This window comes from Haemaphysalis longicornis, unplaced genomic scaffold, assembly GCF_048455015.1.
Source record: "Haemaphysalis longicornis isolate Haplotype H1 unplaced genomic scaffold, Haemaphysalis longicornis Haplotype H1 scaffold_2, whole genome shotgun sequence".
NCBI classification, from domain to species: domain Eukaryota; kingdom Metazoa; phylum Arthropoda; class Arachnida; order Ixodida; family Ixodidae; genus Haemaphysalis; species Haemaphysalis longicornis.
This window is the reverse complement of record NW_027526295.1, coordinates 208,504,203-208,520,503: the sequence shown is the minus strand read 5'-3', so window position 1 is coordinate 208,520,503 and position 16,301 is coordinate 208,504,203. Positions and strand designations below refer to the sequence as shown.

Here is a 16,301-nt window from a genome sequence, read left to right as displayed (position 1 = left end):
CTGTGCACTCTGTCATCTCGGCACACAAGAAGAAAAACCTCTCTGGACCTCTACAACTTCAATTGGTGTTCTGGGCCTGTCCTAAGCTACTTGAAAAAAATGAAAGCCAGCTTGCACAGTGGTGCAAACCTGATGTCGCAGCAGAGCTGTTTTCGACTCACTAAGCTAAACTCTACGAGTGCCCTAAGTCACTCAGAACCATTTCTCCTCTATGTAATATGGCGTTCGTCAGCGGAAGACCAAATCAAACGCAAAGTAAGGTATATAAGTGCTTTATTTGTAGGGTCCTGTTTAGTCTTCGTATACCCTTCATCGTCCGCCACCGCAAAGTCTTCGTTGAGCGCTCCCTTGCCGTTGAAGACATGCACTACTTCTTCTTCTTCTTCTTGTTCTTCTGGGTTATTGTATTCTTGCCACGTGGCGTGGCGCGCTTCTTCATGAGCCGCCTCTTCTTCGGGCGCCTGAATCTTCTTTGGTCGCCCCATCCCCCATGTGCGCGGCACAGAGTCGAAGGGAGTTTTGCCGCCGCCGCCGTGACGGTTCCGAGTTTTATGAGCGGAGGGGACCTACCGAGTGGCTCAGTGTCCAAGGCGTTGTGCTGCTGAGCCGAAGAACGCGGGTTCGATTCCCGGCCGCGGCGGCCGCTTTTCTGATGGAGGCGAAAAGCCAAAACGCCCGTGTGCTCGAGATTTAGGCGCACGTTAAAGCTGGTCAAAATAAACCGGAGCCCTCCACTACGGCGCGTAAAACCCCGTAATCAATCGAGCGCAGGTGGCTGCCCCTAGCAACGCGGAGTGAGTGACGTCAGGAGCAGACGACAGTCGTTTTGTTGGCGACGCTCTTTGCTTATTAAACGCTGACTGGCACGTGCGCCCGGTATTTTTTATTTTCTTTTTGCGAGCCTCTCACGTAGCACAAGCCCACGCCCAAGTCTGGACGACGCCGGCAGCTCCTCACGATACGCACGCTCACTTGCGCCCGTACATTTCCTTGGTATTTTTTTCTGTTTATGGACGGCGCTACGAAGAGCTTAAACAGCTCTGTTGTTAAAAAGAGGTGGAGTAGTGGGTGTCTTCAAGCCTGGCTAATAATCTCAACATGGTATTTCGTGCTACAGGCCAGTGGCACTGGCTAGCTGTGTAATCAAGGTGGTGGAGCGTATGGTCCTCGCTTGTCTAGAATTGTTTCTGGAAAAGCACTGCTTGTGCCCAGATGCCATGGGAGGCTTTCGCAAAGGACTCTCATTTATAGACAGCGTTACTGACATTCTCACTACATTCGAGAATGAGAAACACCACCATCGTCTGACAGCTGCCATGCTCTGTGTGATAATGTATCTCGCAATAGCAATTTGGGCGCCCGTGGGTCTATTGTAATTGGAGGGTGGTAGCAGCAGTGGATAGCAACCTTCCTCCGAGGACGGATGGTTTCCATGAACACACTGTATGGCAAGACACCCGACCAGCCCGTCACTCGCGGCGTCCCACAAGGAGGAGTACTCAGTCCTACGCTTTCACACTGGCTCTCATGGCTAACACTAAAGGTATTTCCAGAATAGTGGTAATATCAGCCTATGCGGATGATATACGCATTTGCACATCAGGCGTAACGCGATTTCACGTGCAAGCACGACTTCTGAAAGCAATAACTGCCACTTTGACTTACCTATGACTCCAGTGATATAAAATTTCACGTCCAAGAATGCAACATTGGTATTTACCCCAAAACCCATGATGAAGGGGCTGTTGTCCCGTGTGTCACTCACCAAAAATTCATCGGCGGAACGATTGATAGAGATCTATTGTGGTCAAAACATGTCTCTGCACTCCGGAGGAAGTTAGTTTCACCCACGTCCTTCAGCATATGGCTGGGAAATCATGGGGCCGATCGGTTTCATCGCTGTTGCGCCTTTACCGGGTGTTATTTACTGGCTATTTACAGTACAGTCCTTTATACTTTGTCACCTTCGGTGATCGTCCCTAAAAGTGCTTCAAAGTGCACAGGCACAAGCCCTTCAAATCTGTCTGGGGCTGCCTCGATGCACATGAGCATGTGGAACGATCTCCGAAGCGCGAGCCTGCCCAGTTCAGGTGGACCTCGGGCAAGAACCTCTTTCTGCGCACCTCCGACAAATGATAAGACATCAGTGTCATCCACTGTCGAGTGTCTTCAAGGACTGGCCGAACTCCAGCTACTCCCGAAGTATCTCGGCGCCATAACATTTGATGCCTTCCATATTTACGGTCGCCAAAATCTCAGACGTGCCTTTATCGGTTGTACCTTATCTACAGGTGCGATTATCGATTCCTGAAATCTGTAAAAAATCCCATAAGTCTTTTTTGGCCTTAAAACAACTTGCACTATTTTACATCAATGAGATCTGCGAGGAGGCATCGCATGTTTTCTTGACGGCTCGCTCACGGCGTCTTCGTATGCAGTGGCCGTTGTTATGCCTGGGAAGGAATTAATCAAACATCTCAAGATTGCTCACAGAACGACGTCTACCGCAGCAAAACTGGTCGGTTTACGAGAAGCGTTCGGCACACTTTGTCGTGAGAGGCCGCAGCAGTGGACTATCTTCTGTGACTGCAAATCAGCGCTGCAGGTCGACCACTGATGTTGCTATCCTATTTAGAGTTGTGTGAAAAGGGCCACACGGTGGGGCTTCACTGGATACAAAGTCACTGTGGCATCGCTAGAATCGAGCTGGCGGATGCAGAAGCACAGCAGGCACACTGCTACAGAACTCTCCTGGCTATACCCTTCAAAAGACAAGATACCAACGCAATACTCTACCGAGCACGTAAACAAGCTGTCGTCTTGCATGTGTCTGCCCCACAGAATCGACACGAACGGCTTCAGACTCGATCCCGAGCAAATGTTCTGGCTCGCCCACGCTCCTCGACTTCGCAGAAGCCAAGCGACCTTGCTACACAGGCTGCGGCTTGGAGTAGCATTGACCCGAAAGTATCTGCATTACAAACGGCCACAAGAACAGCCCAGACTGCTCTGTGTGTAGTTGTACAGAGACTATTGAACATTTTCTAAGTGTTTCCCAATGTTTACTACTGAGCGAAGGACCTTTAGGCAGCATTACTATGTGCTGGGACACTCGCCCTCTGTCCGAGCGAAATATTTCAGGCGCATGGGCTTACACCAGGAAGCAAAATCTTGCCGTTAAAGCGCATCTTATATACCTAAGCGACTCCTCTCTGGGTTCTCGGCTCTATTTTGCAAAAAAATATCATGGAATGCGGAATAATTACTCATAATTTTATATTGACGATCATCATGTGATGAAAATTGGGCTGTGATCATCTGATTTGGCGCATAGTTGCATGTGAGACGTTGTTGGTCTCATTGCATGTATCTATTTCACAAGTCTATTTAACTGTCATTTCTCGTACTTTTTATATTCATTACTCTCTCTTTTTGTCCCCTGTACCTTTTCCCCAGTGGGACGTAGCAGGCCAAGATCAGTTTCTCATGCCGACCTCTTCTCTTTTCAATAAACGTCTACTCTGTCTCTCTCTTTGACCACAAGACTGTGTTGGGTGGGCTCGGTGACAAGCGGATAGCAAATAGTGTGATTAGAACTTAGTGCGAACAGTGCATAACTAAATAACTTGAAACGCTATATACTGTGCATCTCTGCACCTAGTCTAACGCAGTTCTATGGGCAGGAATCTATGCTGCTTTCGCACAGCATTTTGTGGTTGATGCTCACTGAAGCAGAAAGATAGAACCCCCTCAGTGTTTTATCTTCAGTCGTGTAAACTATGACGCAATGTACATTTTTCTGCAATCTTTCCACGCACTTGGTAATCGCTGGCACGTCATAGGCCGCACTGGCGATTTCCGCTTCTGCCGCCACAGCCGCCGTGAGGAGCCGTCCTTGTGGCTCCAGGACACTGCGGAGCTCCTGCGAGAAACGCAAAGGGATGTACTTGGTTCAAGTACAAGATCTGTTAATTGTTTTTTAATTGTTTCTCACAGTTAGAAAAGTCCCGTTTACAACTTTTTTGTGTCATAGTCATCGGGTGGAGCCATCTTTTCATTTAATTTAGTCTGTCACTCGCAGTCCAGTTAAGTGAAACCGGTTAGCCCTACTCGTAATTCTTCAGAGCAGACTGCTCTCGTTTTGGCAATTTACATATATAGTTGACCTATTGACCGGAAAGTTTATACTAGAATTTTTCCAGTAAAAATGTTTGCAGTGGCGAACTGCGCACTAATGTTCGAATGATAGCTGTGCGAGCGTGCGTTTCGGGCTGGCGTTATTAATGCCCGAGCATACCTGGAGCAGCAGAACGAAGTTTTCCTTGTCCCGGGGTACCCCTCCCCTAGCCGCCGGGTACTTCCAGTCGAGATCAAGCCCGTTGAAGCCGTGTTCATCGAGGAAGGCTGCCACGCTTTGGGAAAAGCGCTCACGGCCGCCGGCCGTGGACGCCATTTGCGAGAACTTGACCGAGCCTTCTTCCCAGCCGCCGATGGAGAGGAGCGTTTTCAACTCCGGATGAGTCTCTTTCAGGCGGTTCACTTTCCCGTACATGCCTGCGGGACCACGCGTAAGAGAGACATAGGGCGGGAGAGGGAGAAAGAAACATTTTGTGTCACCATGGGTCCCGTAGGATAAGCCTCGTGAATGTACACAGCTCACCTCGTTGCAAAGAGGACAGCTCTGCCCCTTCATGGGGTGTGACACCTAATATGAATAAAGGGAAACTGAACAAATGAGGCGTAAAAAAAAACTACATATAAATTGAATATATAAACGAACTTAGTGTAAATTTCAATGTCGCTGTCATCTATCTTACTCTCCTACTCATCATCATCAACAACATTAGCAGGAATGAATATTCATGTCAATTTAAAAACTTAACACTTTCAATAGCCCCTGTCCCGTGCTATCCGTATGCATTTTTTGCCCCCGTATTTCCATATCTCCTCTCTTCATGACGTTATGTGTCTCCTCATATACTATTAGTCCCTCGAGCTGCCTCATTGGTATGCGGTTTGCACGAGATGCAGCTATACGGTAAACTGCGCAAGTTACGCACCAACGCTTGCCTTATTGTCCCTGCTCAGATGTTTGCAGTCCCTATGGGCGGGTCGTCTGCAAGCATGCTCTGTACATGTTTCAGCAAAGCTGTCAGCCTCTAGTTGATCAGAATTCTCAAGTTGAAAGCTGTAGATTTCTATATTTAGGCACAGAAAATCGGAGCGCGCGCCGGGAAAGGGAAAAAAAAAAGCATCGCGGAAGGAGAGTTCTGATAAAGGGCGATGGAGCGCAGTTGGAGAGCCGAAAGAAGGGGCAATGGAGGGGATGTAGGGGTGTGGAGGGAAAGGAAAACAGCGGCCCTGGCGAGGACGTAAGAAATGTCAGAGGACGTAAGAAAATGTCAGCCCGTAGAACCTCCTGGACGTGCCTTTCATACGCCGCCGCGTGGGCCCATAGGTTCATTCCACAACGCTATGGGTAACGACGCACCAGGTCCTAGTCGCGGGCGATGAGGCCCGAGTAAGTGTGCCACGGCGGAAAGGGCTAGAGCACATCGATATGTCGCTCGTAGTAACTTTCCGCAAAAAGGAAGCGGCTATGGAAGAAGATGAGGCAGTTCAATGGAAGGCACAACTAGGCTTTCACCTTCACATTCTTACAAAGTTCTAGGCATCCCCCGTAATTTTCGTGCAGTCTCTGTGCAGGAAAGAGTAAGAGTTGAAGCCTAAGGTGCATGAAAAAAAAAAAAAAAAGGCTCCAATTCACGCTGTGAAGGTGGTTGGAAAGCAAAGCTTTAAGCGACACCCACGACAATTGCCCAAGCGATGTCACTTGAATTCACACACTTGGCTCTACTAAGAGTGAAACCAGAGATTCTGCCAACCGTTACCTGGAATTCGCGGGGGCGGCGTTCCGAACGCAGCAGCAGCGTGGGCCATGGCCGGGCTAGAGCGGCGGACGCCGCCGCCGCCGCCGCCGCCGTATCGCGGCCGTGTATCGGCAGAAAGAAAATGGAGAGGAGCATCTTTTGAAGGGGGGGACAGCGGAACCTAGCGACCTAGCCATCCTGATGTGCTAGCTCGGGACTTACACCACCGCGCGACACAAGCGCAGACACCGAAACAATTCGGCGTGTTTGCTTAGTGATTCCCTTTTATGCAGATTAAAACTAGTTAGTTTAGTAAGTTTGAGAATTGCGATAAAGCTGGAGCATCTTATAAATCGCTATTTATCAGAACCAGTTGCTCCTTTCGCCTTGAGTAATACCTCTTAAAACACAAACGAATTGGTATTCAGCAATTTAGAAAACGAAGTCCCACTCGTGGCAAGAGTGGGCAAAAGTAGCGTTTCTCTAGCGGCCAGATGTATGTGGGTTTGTGCATTTTGTTTTCCCGCCTTACAAATCAGCTCTTAAGGTATCTTTGCCGTACGACCACTTAATTTCGTCAAGTGCGGGTTACCCAGGAGTTGCTGTCGAACAAGTTAATCAAGCCGTGCGAAGGAAGCGCGCAGTGGACGCGAAGCTGCGCCAAAACAGGCCCAAAACAACCGTCGCTAAAGCAGACGACAAAGCCGTGCCGCCGACGCGCCCGCCGGTGAGCAGGCACCTCTGCACGAGGAACGCTGTGAAAATTCGCCGCGGCCGCGGCATCTACATAGTGCTCCGTGAGTGAAACCCTCCTCGGCCACTTGCCGATTGATGTCGCCAGTCTCCCAGCTAACGACGCACTTACTGGTACGGTACCGTTGTATCTCAATCGCCGTGTGCGTGAAAGGTCATAATTATCTTCGGAAGCATTAATATTTGGCTTTTGTACTGAACGACTCTGAAGTGGGCAAGGTGCGGGCGCACATGTCCATACCAGTGTTCGCAGGCAACTGCCCAGAAGCGTAGGCATATCGTGCGTCCCGCTTTCGTTCGCAAGCGCGGCTCCATTCTCCTGTGCTGATGCGGAGTTTTCAAAGGCAAGTAAAGCGTCATCACACAATGTCACTGCGATTATTCATATCTGTTGAGGCCACGTCCGATAATCGGGTAATAACGGCGCAGACGACTGACCCCGGGCCGTTTTTTTCTGCGAGATGCGGACGCATGCGCAGACACGGCGGGCACTGTCATGGCGGTTTTCAGTGTTGCCAAGAGAAGAAATCGCCCGCTAAACTTTTGTGTGAATGCCATCTAAAAAAACTTTCCCAGTAAAAGTTATGTGAAAATTCGTCGCTAAGGAGACTATCATCAAACCGAGTTTCCTAACACATTACCCACTGAACATCTCACACATCGCTTTCGAAATTTACCCTGCACCCCTACTTGCTCGTTCTGCGGAGGTTACCCAAACATATTCCACACAATATGGGGCTGTGATCGACATCCAAAGTTGACCCCCATCCCGAATCCAACTCTAGCATCCTGGGAGGCAAGTCTGGCTGACCCCAGCGCTGCGACACAGCTCCTGCTGACGTCCAGAGCGGAGGAAGCCATGGCCACGGCTTCCCAAGACGGCGCCCTGGACTAAGGGTGCTCAGGAAAATAAAGTTTACTTCCTTCCTTCCTTTACTTGTAATTATTTCACAAAAAAATGTGTTCGTACCTTAGTTCAGACTTCTGTGTCATCTCCGTGTCCGGTGCTAAACAGTTTCGCTGGTCATCCACATTCACAGAGTGGAATGACTCGGCCTTTTTTCATTGGAAGTCTTGCTTATAAGCTAATGCATCGCCTCGTGTATTTTTATACAGGAGGCGATGACTAATGATAATATTTCGTAAGCACATACTTGCCCCACCTCTGCTCAAGAAAATGTTTGTGAATGTTCAGTTCAGTAGTCCAGTCCGTTATATATTCACCGGCGAACAAACTGATGTGTTAATTTATTTATCACCTAATATCTGCTCAATCTATCCCCTAATCCGCAAGTTACCACCATACTTACACCTCTTCCTCGCCTTGTTTCGACGGAGTCTGTTCGGGCGGAGATGTGTTCAAGAAGATTGCACCGGCTTCTCAAGGAATGTGGGCAACCGTATTTGGGGGTTGTGACTGGCATCGAACGACTTTCCCGCCTTAACCCTCTTCCTGCTGCAGCGTTTCCGAACACCACTAGACACGGGTTCATTTCTATCACACCTGCCTAGTTTAAGCGGACCTGGAGCGGCGGCTTTGGGAGCTGTCCGCTCTACTCAGTGCCCGGACTCGAGCCCTCGCCAATCAGCAGTGCGACGTACTCCCGACCTCCCTGGGAGCTTGGGCCCTCCCGGACTTATCTACACCAACAGCGACCGCCGTCGAACATTGGCTTGCGCTGTAGCGAGTTTCTTCTGGATCCAGTTGCGCGCCAACCGGCACCAGGCTTCCCGCCCTTGGCCATAAAGCCCCAGCGGAACAACGCAAGACTTCAGCACCGGGATATCGGCATTGTGGGCCCTACTATACTCAACAGCCCAGAATCTCGCTTTCCCCTCTTCCCTGCCCTTATTTATTATTATTTTTTTTTTGAAACGAAGATTTTTGTGTCTCTTTAGTCAAGTTTGGAGGGGGCTGCTGCTGCTTTTTGGCATCGTGCGCCGCTGGGTTTTATCTTACACCCGACAACGCTAGCTAGCCCCCACCCCCGGTTATTAACTTCCGCATGTAAGAGACTAGTTGAGGCGGGAAAGGGGAGGAGGTGGTGGGAGGGCGCGTGGCGAAGTTACACGAGATAACGTTCGCTCCCTCGAAGCGTCGGCTGGGACAGCGACTTGAGAAGGGTGAAGTACGTTGCACACCCCAGATTCTGCGTGTCCTCTGCGCTGGGAGGTCATGGCGTCTTCGCCAGGGAGATTGAAACTTTGAACGTTTCTCCTGACGTCATGTATTTCCCGATGCACTCGCCTCTCACTAGTCTCCCACATTTCTTTCCGCCAGCCCTTTCCCCCTGATATTGCCTACTCATGGTCAAGCTGGGCCGCCCCCTCCGAGAATCTAGGGCCGCACTGCGGTCCCTGTTGGCTGCCCAAATTCAAACTCTCGGTGCATCTCCGCCAATCCCGCCACCGTCGGAGGACCGTGGAACACCCCCTTCCTCCGAGGACTCATACAGAGGCTCCGACTTGAGCTGCTGAAAAAAAGTTTGCTCTCTCTCTCTCTCTCTCTCTCTCTCTCTCTCTCTCTCTCTCTCTCTCTCTCTCTCTCTCTCTCTCTCTTGGCTCACTGCTCTGAAAACAACAGCAAAAAAAAAAAACAGCAACTCCACCAAGCGCAGTAAAACTAAAAAATGCCACGCGTCGGTTCATTCCCATCCAAGTATGCCCCAATGAAAGCTTCGCATTACGTCGATTCCCAACGTTGCGTGGGTTCCGCGAATTTTTTTCTTTCTTTTCTCTTAATTACCCAGCAGCCCACAAGGGCAACGCAAGTGAATTAAAACGTGAAACACCACCAGCAGCAGCTTCGCGTGAGGACAGCTGTGTAAACGTAAGATAAGAACGACGGCGTGAACCTTAGCCGCCATGGCATGCGCTCGTGTTGCGCAGCATATGTACCTACCCAGTCCGTTGTCGTCTTTGAGATCCAGGTAGGGGTCGAAGGTCGCGATGACCCCGTTGTCCAGTTTGGCGAAAGCATAGACCAGGTGCGTGCACAGGGATGCGTCGATGTCCTCCACCGAGAACTTGTCCGAGCCGTTCCACTGGTACGACCAGCTTCCCCAGTAGCACAGGAACACTTGATGGTTGGGCGCGCCATCTGCGACTGCTGAGACAACGACAGCCACTTCAGAATTCGAAGTTTTGCTTCGGTAACCATGATGTTCCAGTAGCTGACTTCGGTCTTCCGTCGTGATGATCTAGCATTGGAGGACCTCTCGGTAGAGGTATTTAATGAAAGTCCCGCAAAAATGTCCTCCCAGCAATATTTATAAGTTTAGTAGTGAAGCTGACTTTAAAGAGGCTCGGGGTATAGCGGACCAGCTTATGCATTTATTCGACAGTCACCATGTTAATTTCTATAACTTCGTATTTTTCACAAGCTGTTTTTAATAGCCGACCGATATTATGGGCGCCCCAGGTCTTTCATACTACCCGCCATTTCAAACTTTTTTGCTGTAACTGTCTAGGAACATCAGTGCTTTGACTACACCAGCAGCATAGTATACAGGGTGTCCCAGCTATCATGCACCAAGATTTTAAAAAAGAGTAATGGCGTAACTCGAAGAAAACCTAATGGATAATGTTTGCAGTACTGTGGAGAAGCGGACCACATTTTTTTCGTTAATGAGACTTAATTAATTAATTGTAATTAATTATCTAACTCGCGAAGTACTGCCCTAATCACAAAAGTGTCAATCTGGCACTTGTAGGTACCCACGAGGGGCATCTAACTGCGGTATTTCCAGCGACGAACTAATTACGTACACATTTATTCTGACAGATAAAGAAAACCCGCGAAATATGAAAAATACCACGTGACGGCGCGTCCGCGCGCATCGTAAACCAACGCCCTCAAACAGGCTGCCTCTGAGTTAGCCAGAATGAAATAAACAAAAGAAAGAAAGACGAAATCGCCACCGAGTTTGTGCCTTATCTGCACACGCGCCTTATGAAGGTGATGCGTTGTCTCTTCGGGTGGGTAACACCGGAAGCAGTTGCTTTCAATCAGCTTATTTGGGGACGCTGCTTTACAATGCGCGCGGATGCGCCGTCACGTGGTATTTTTCATATTTCGCGGGTTTTCTTTATCAGTCAGAATAAATGAGTACGCTATTAGTTCGTCGCTGAAAATACCGCAGTTAGATGCCCCTCATCGATACCTACAAATGCCTCATTGACACTTCAGTGATTAGGACAGTAATTATCGAGTTAGATAATTAATTAGAAATAATTAGTTAAGACTCATTAACGAAAAAATTAGTCACCACTTCTCCACAGTACTGCAAACATTATCCAATAGGTTTTCTTCGAGTTACACCATTACTCTTTTTTTAAAACTTGGTGCATGATAGCTGGGACACCCTGTATATGTGTCATTTGTTAAAAGCCTGGCTACATAGGCGTTGTCTGTGGGAAGCCTCGGACAAAGTGGACATGAGGAAAAAGGGCCAAGGAGGATGGAGAGAGGGCGTGAAGAGTGAAGTGAGTTCCCTCTGTCACCACAATCTGTCCGCCAGCCAAATTATACTGCGGGTACACACCTCACTGCATTCGTTCGAAATCGCCCGTCAGTTATTTGTTTGTTTCTACTCGATGCTTTGGACTGCTCATTTATTCGTGCGCTTGTATCGTCCCCGTCGCGTGCCCACAGGAATAGGTTCTCGTGCAGTGATCGGGGTTATTCCCTCTAGTACAGCGCTGCTTGGTTCGCTTTTATCGCACAAACTGTGACATTGCTTTCTGGTCTAAAGGGAAAACTGAAGGGAAAACAAACTTCGCGACAATTGGTCAATTTTAATTTGCCTTTTTTATGCTCCATCGTTAGCTGAAGCACGCAAGTTCTGCGAACAGCCCTGGGTGACACGTGAACAGCTGGACTCCCTACACTTCGGCAACCCAGGGTATTGTGACGAGACCTGTATGCCTAACTTGAGCATTGGCTCCTCTCTCTAATTTTTTTTTTTTTTTTCACCTACCTCTGCTTAGCTGGAACGGAATGACTCACCTTCAGGCGCGGCTGATGCCGTTCTGTGGTGTGAGTCGCTAACAGCGCAGAGCAGGACGAGAGTGATTTCGACTGCCTTCATTGCGGCGTACTGTGCATATCAGCGGCACGTGCACGATACTAGCATAGCGCAGATTCCCTGCGGGTTTATATTTGGCACACACGTAGGCACAGCCCGCACCCTTGTTCGGGCACTGTTGTTTCTCGTCACGTGAGAAACGCAGCCTCGAACACCGGCTGGCGCTTACGAAAACGACTCGTCAACAGGTGCGAACCCAGGATTACTGCCCAAGCGCCTCCGCGGAGAGCAGCGCCTTCTGTCGGCGTGTGGCGGCGCGACGCTCCGTAACTGAAGGGAGCGAAAAATGAAAAATCAATAGCTCCTCACCCAAACCAGTGAGCTAATTGCTCTCCCGGTTGTATACAGAACAGCTTTCACTCTCCATTACTGTATATTTTCAATCATATAACTCGAACGATGCGTGTTACCTGGGCATATAACTTTTTGTCAATGGCGTCTATGGGCAGTCTCTGAAAAATGGACCACTTGGCTCTCCTAAATCGAGCACTGTGTCGCTGCAAGATCAGATATTCAATTGCTCTCCCGGATTTTAGTACTACAGTATGTTAACTTCAAGACGCCATAAAATTCCACGTGATTGGTCCACAGAAAAATGTTACTGGGCACTTTTTGTCTGGAGTCTGATGCCAGGTTAGAGAGTGGGAACGTGTGGTGCCCTCTCTCGTAGTGGCCGGCATCCTCTACAGCCCCCATAGCCTCCGCGGTCGGCTCCGGTCTTTTCGGTGCAGGACGTTTCGGTACAGTGCGTTTCGGTACGCTCTTTCCGGCGCACAGACCTTTCGGGACACGGGCGTTTCGGGACACGGGTGTTTCGGTACAAAGGCGAATTCCGGCATGCGCTGTAGGCTGCGCGCGTTGTTTACGTGGTGGTTGCGAGCACGCAATTCGTACCTAATTATTACAGATGTTCTTGTTCGCAGTTCTGCGTTATTTTAGGCCAGCAGTTGGTTGTGCGGCCTTGCCAAAAAAAAAAAACTTCCGTTTATTTGTTGAATATTAGCTGGGATATTTGTAGCATTTATAAAACCTAATTGTTCATTATTCTTTTTGTAGCGACTTATTAAGTATTTTATATAACAAATCAGTGACAGTATCACCGTATTTTCTCAGTCGTGTTTTGACGACTTATTATCGCTTTTTTTTTTTTTTTTTTTTCAAAATCAGATAGAGTAACTATTCTATTTTCACACTTTGCGGATCCCCTACGACAAAGGCTGCGGAAATGAGGGCACTGCGCGGAAAAAGGAACCTGTGCCTTTTTAGACCGCTAAATGATGTAGGGCAATTTCTCGGCATTCCGCATTTGTATGCGTTGGTTTTTTTTTTTTATAACGCAAGTGCTTAATAAGGCGTTTTTAGAAATGCATTACGGAAGGTACCTATTATATTCGTCATACCTGTCACCCTCTCCATCTGTGCTCTTTCCCCCTTGCCCACCCCCACACAAAGTAGCAGGTCAGAGACTATACGATCAGGCCGACCTCTCTGTGTTTTCTTTCCATGCAATAAATTACTCTCTCTCTCTCTCTTTTTATCGCCGCACGCTTCCGTCCCGGCTTCGTTGTTAGCAGGGGCTGCGGCGGGTTTGCATTGTTTGTTTTATCAGAAGTTGGAAATGCTTTGTAATAATGTTTTCTGCAGCATACGTACAGATAATCAACTTCTCAAGGACTACTCATTTGGAATTTTTCTAAGGAACAATGCAAATATCTGGTATGTATTGGTGTTTTATTTCAAATATGCTTAATGTTTTGTTTCGGCTCAACAATAATCACAAGTATTGACATTGCCAGCGGACTTAATTGTTTAGAACTCTCCTCTGCATTAACTTTGGCCGGGCGGCTGAATCGAAGAACAGAAAGACAGGCTGACAAACAGACCAAGAGAGAGACCAAACTTTCCGCGTTTAATGAGCCCCTCAACCGTCACGAAAAAAATAAAAAGGAAAGAAACCAAAGTGCCTTTTAATTAAAGCACGTGTGCATTCGCCTTTCCTGATATTCTCTATCACCCCGTCGTCGTTGCATTCGGTGTATTGAAGGACTCTGGTTCTACTCAAAAATAATCAGCGATCGCACTTACAGTGGCGTTGCTAAGGGGATTGACCAGGGAGGGGGGGGGGGGTTGTTGCTGGAGGAACAGCCTCCTATGTCGGGGGTGCCATTTGTGCTTTTCCACTGTGCAAAGTGGGCGCCGAAAGCTTATAGACAACTGTTGCAGCTCTCGCCACACCAGCCGATTAAAAGTTCCTTCCTATTATAATGGGAGCAGGCGAGGAGACGTCTGCATCCAAGAATGTTGGAAGTGTTATTATACCCGGCTTGAAGCCGTGGAGGCCAACGGGGCGAAAAAGGAGCGATTCCTGGAAAGGGGCGCCATCGGTATGACTAAGGCCTTCCGCGCGTCGCCGTCATACCTAATATGACGGCGACGCGCGGAAGGGTGCAGGGAGCAAGCCTGTTCCTTGAGATGGGCGACACTGGGGCGAATGAGACTGATCATTGTGTCCTCGGGGGCTTCTTCGGTGGCTCTTTGTTGTGCAGTAAATAGATTATGTCAGCTCATGGTGCATGTATAGCTATAGCACTGCCATGCACCCGGCCACAGAAACGACTTCGTCGGGACGGCCATCGTCGAGAACGAAAACTTGGTGGCACAACGTCACAATACCAATCGCTACCTTGGGACTCTCACTTTTGTGTACACGCATGGCCTGCGCTAGACAGAGAGGGGCTTTGTGAGATACCTAACGCGTTGAAAGGCTATAGGACGCGGCAGCAGGCTGACCCCAGTCACCCCTGAGAAAGAAAGCTGGTTGTGAAACGTCGGCTTCTCCATTTATTGTACCATTGTTTGCAGTGTAATTATAGCTTTTCATTTGTAGCCTCCCAACCAGACAGGTCGCAGCCAAAAGTTTACCTTCACTGCATGTTGTGTGGGTCCTACAGTAATGGGCCTACCCAATTTCCCATTGATTCCGCTGAATGACGATCATTTGCGACCCCACAAGCACGTGTGCATACGAACTTTTAGAGATATTCGAAGGCACGTCATCCCGCGGCTCACAAAACTTGCACAACATAGGCAGTTTTTTTTCTTTTTTCGTACCACCGGTGTTGGGAGTCTAAGCTACTTTCTAGTAGTCGACCAAGTGATAGTAAACAAAAACAAAAGAAAAGTGATTATGAGCGAGCTCTTTAATAACAAAGTTTTACTCGCAAATAATTGCAAATCGGCATGAACAAACTGGGTTCGAGAGTACAAGCTTTCGCGTTTCAAAGGCCTTGGAGATTTTTAAAGGTCGATAGTCGTGCTCTTTTGTCTCAAACGGCATTTCAATCAAATGGTTTTGAAAAACGTTGTGTGTCAGCTCAAAGGTGGCATTTTAGTCAAATGGGGATCCGGACATTCCGGCGCAGACATTTCGGTGGACGGACATTTCGGTGCACGGACATTTCGGGGGTCTAGGTCTTTTCGGTACAGGGCGTTTTGGTACGGTCTTTTCGGTACACGGACATTTCGGTGCACGGAAATTTCGGGGGTCCTGGTCTTTTCGGTACAGGGCGTTTCGGTACGGTCTTTTCGGTACACGGACGTTTCGGTACAGGACATTTTGGTACAGGGCGGTTCGGTACAGGTCATTTCGGTACGAAAACGAATTCGACCGAGCGTTTGAGGCAGCAAAATCCGCGCCCGTTGTTAACATGGGAGTTGCAAGCACGCAAATCGAACGTGTTTATTACAACTGTTGTTGCTCGTAATTTTACGTTATTTTAGGCCAGTGAAAAGATAAAAGAAAGGACACCAAACAGGCGCTGAAAGTTTATTGACGAAACCACCATGCATATATAATATATCCATGGAACGGAAACAAAAGCCCACATATATGACATACTTTTCATGATGTCATACCTTTCACTTTTTTTTGGAAGCTCGCAGATACTGCAGATGCTCGTTTTTGGCGATGACTTGTTTAAAGCGGTAGACACATGAACGACCGGCGGATGCGATTCGCATGCGACTGATCATTACGAGTGATTGTTAGGACAGGTTTTGGCGGATCAGTCGCATGCGAATCGCATGCGCCGGTCGTACTTAGCGCCTGTCTTGCCTTATTCTTTCTGTCCTTGTCGTCTGAGCTGTGGAATCATGACGACGACAATTGAGTGCTGTTGCGGCCGTTTTCTCGATTTCCCTGGGAAGGCCGATATGAGTGCTCTTGTATTAAAACACGAAGGTTCAGGGCCTTTTAATCTTACAATTTTCGCATGCAGGAAAGTCTGGCACATCCTGCACCCCAGACGGACAGAGGGGTTTGCGTGTTGAGTCCACACAGAAAAGCTAGACTTTTAAAATGTTTTGATCGGGTTTCCAAGTTATCCGATGTAAAAGGGTTGAGATTTGGGCGAGTTGGTAATAATGCATCTAAAAAAAAACTGCGCGGAAATTAACGGGGTTCTCTGCTGTCTTCGTGTGTTTTTGTCCCCGTTAATTTGCGCGCAGTTTTTTTTTTTAGATTATCCGATGTGCCTGGAGTGGTAATATTACTGCGTAAGAATGTATGTCTGCAGCAGCAATAAGTGTCGAA

General features: G+C 48.5%; 1 protein-coding gene across 1 annotated transcript in view; it reads right to left on the bottom strand.

Annotated features, from left to right (window-relative positions):
- Positions 1 to 16,301, bottom strand: part of LOC144168481 (putative chitinase 10) — a 114,810-nt gene that overhangs the window by 36,806 nt on the left and 61,703 nt on the right. The window contains exons 10-12 of the mRNA XM_077697454.1: positions 9,526 to 9,729; positions 4,298 to 4,554; positions 3,819 to 3,922 (exon numbers count right to left, since the gene is read on the bottom strand). Coding sequence (XP_077553580.1) covers positions 3,819 to 3,922; positions 4,298 to 4,554; positions 9,526 to 9,729 — 565 coding nt within the window. The remainder of the gene's footprint in view (positions 1 to 3,818; positions 3,923 to 4,297; positions 4,555 to 9,525; positions 9,730 to 16,301) is intronic.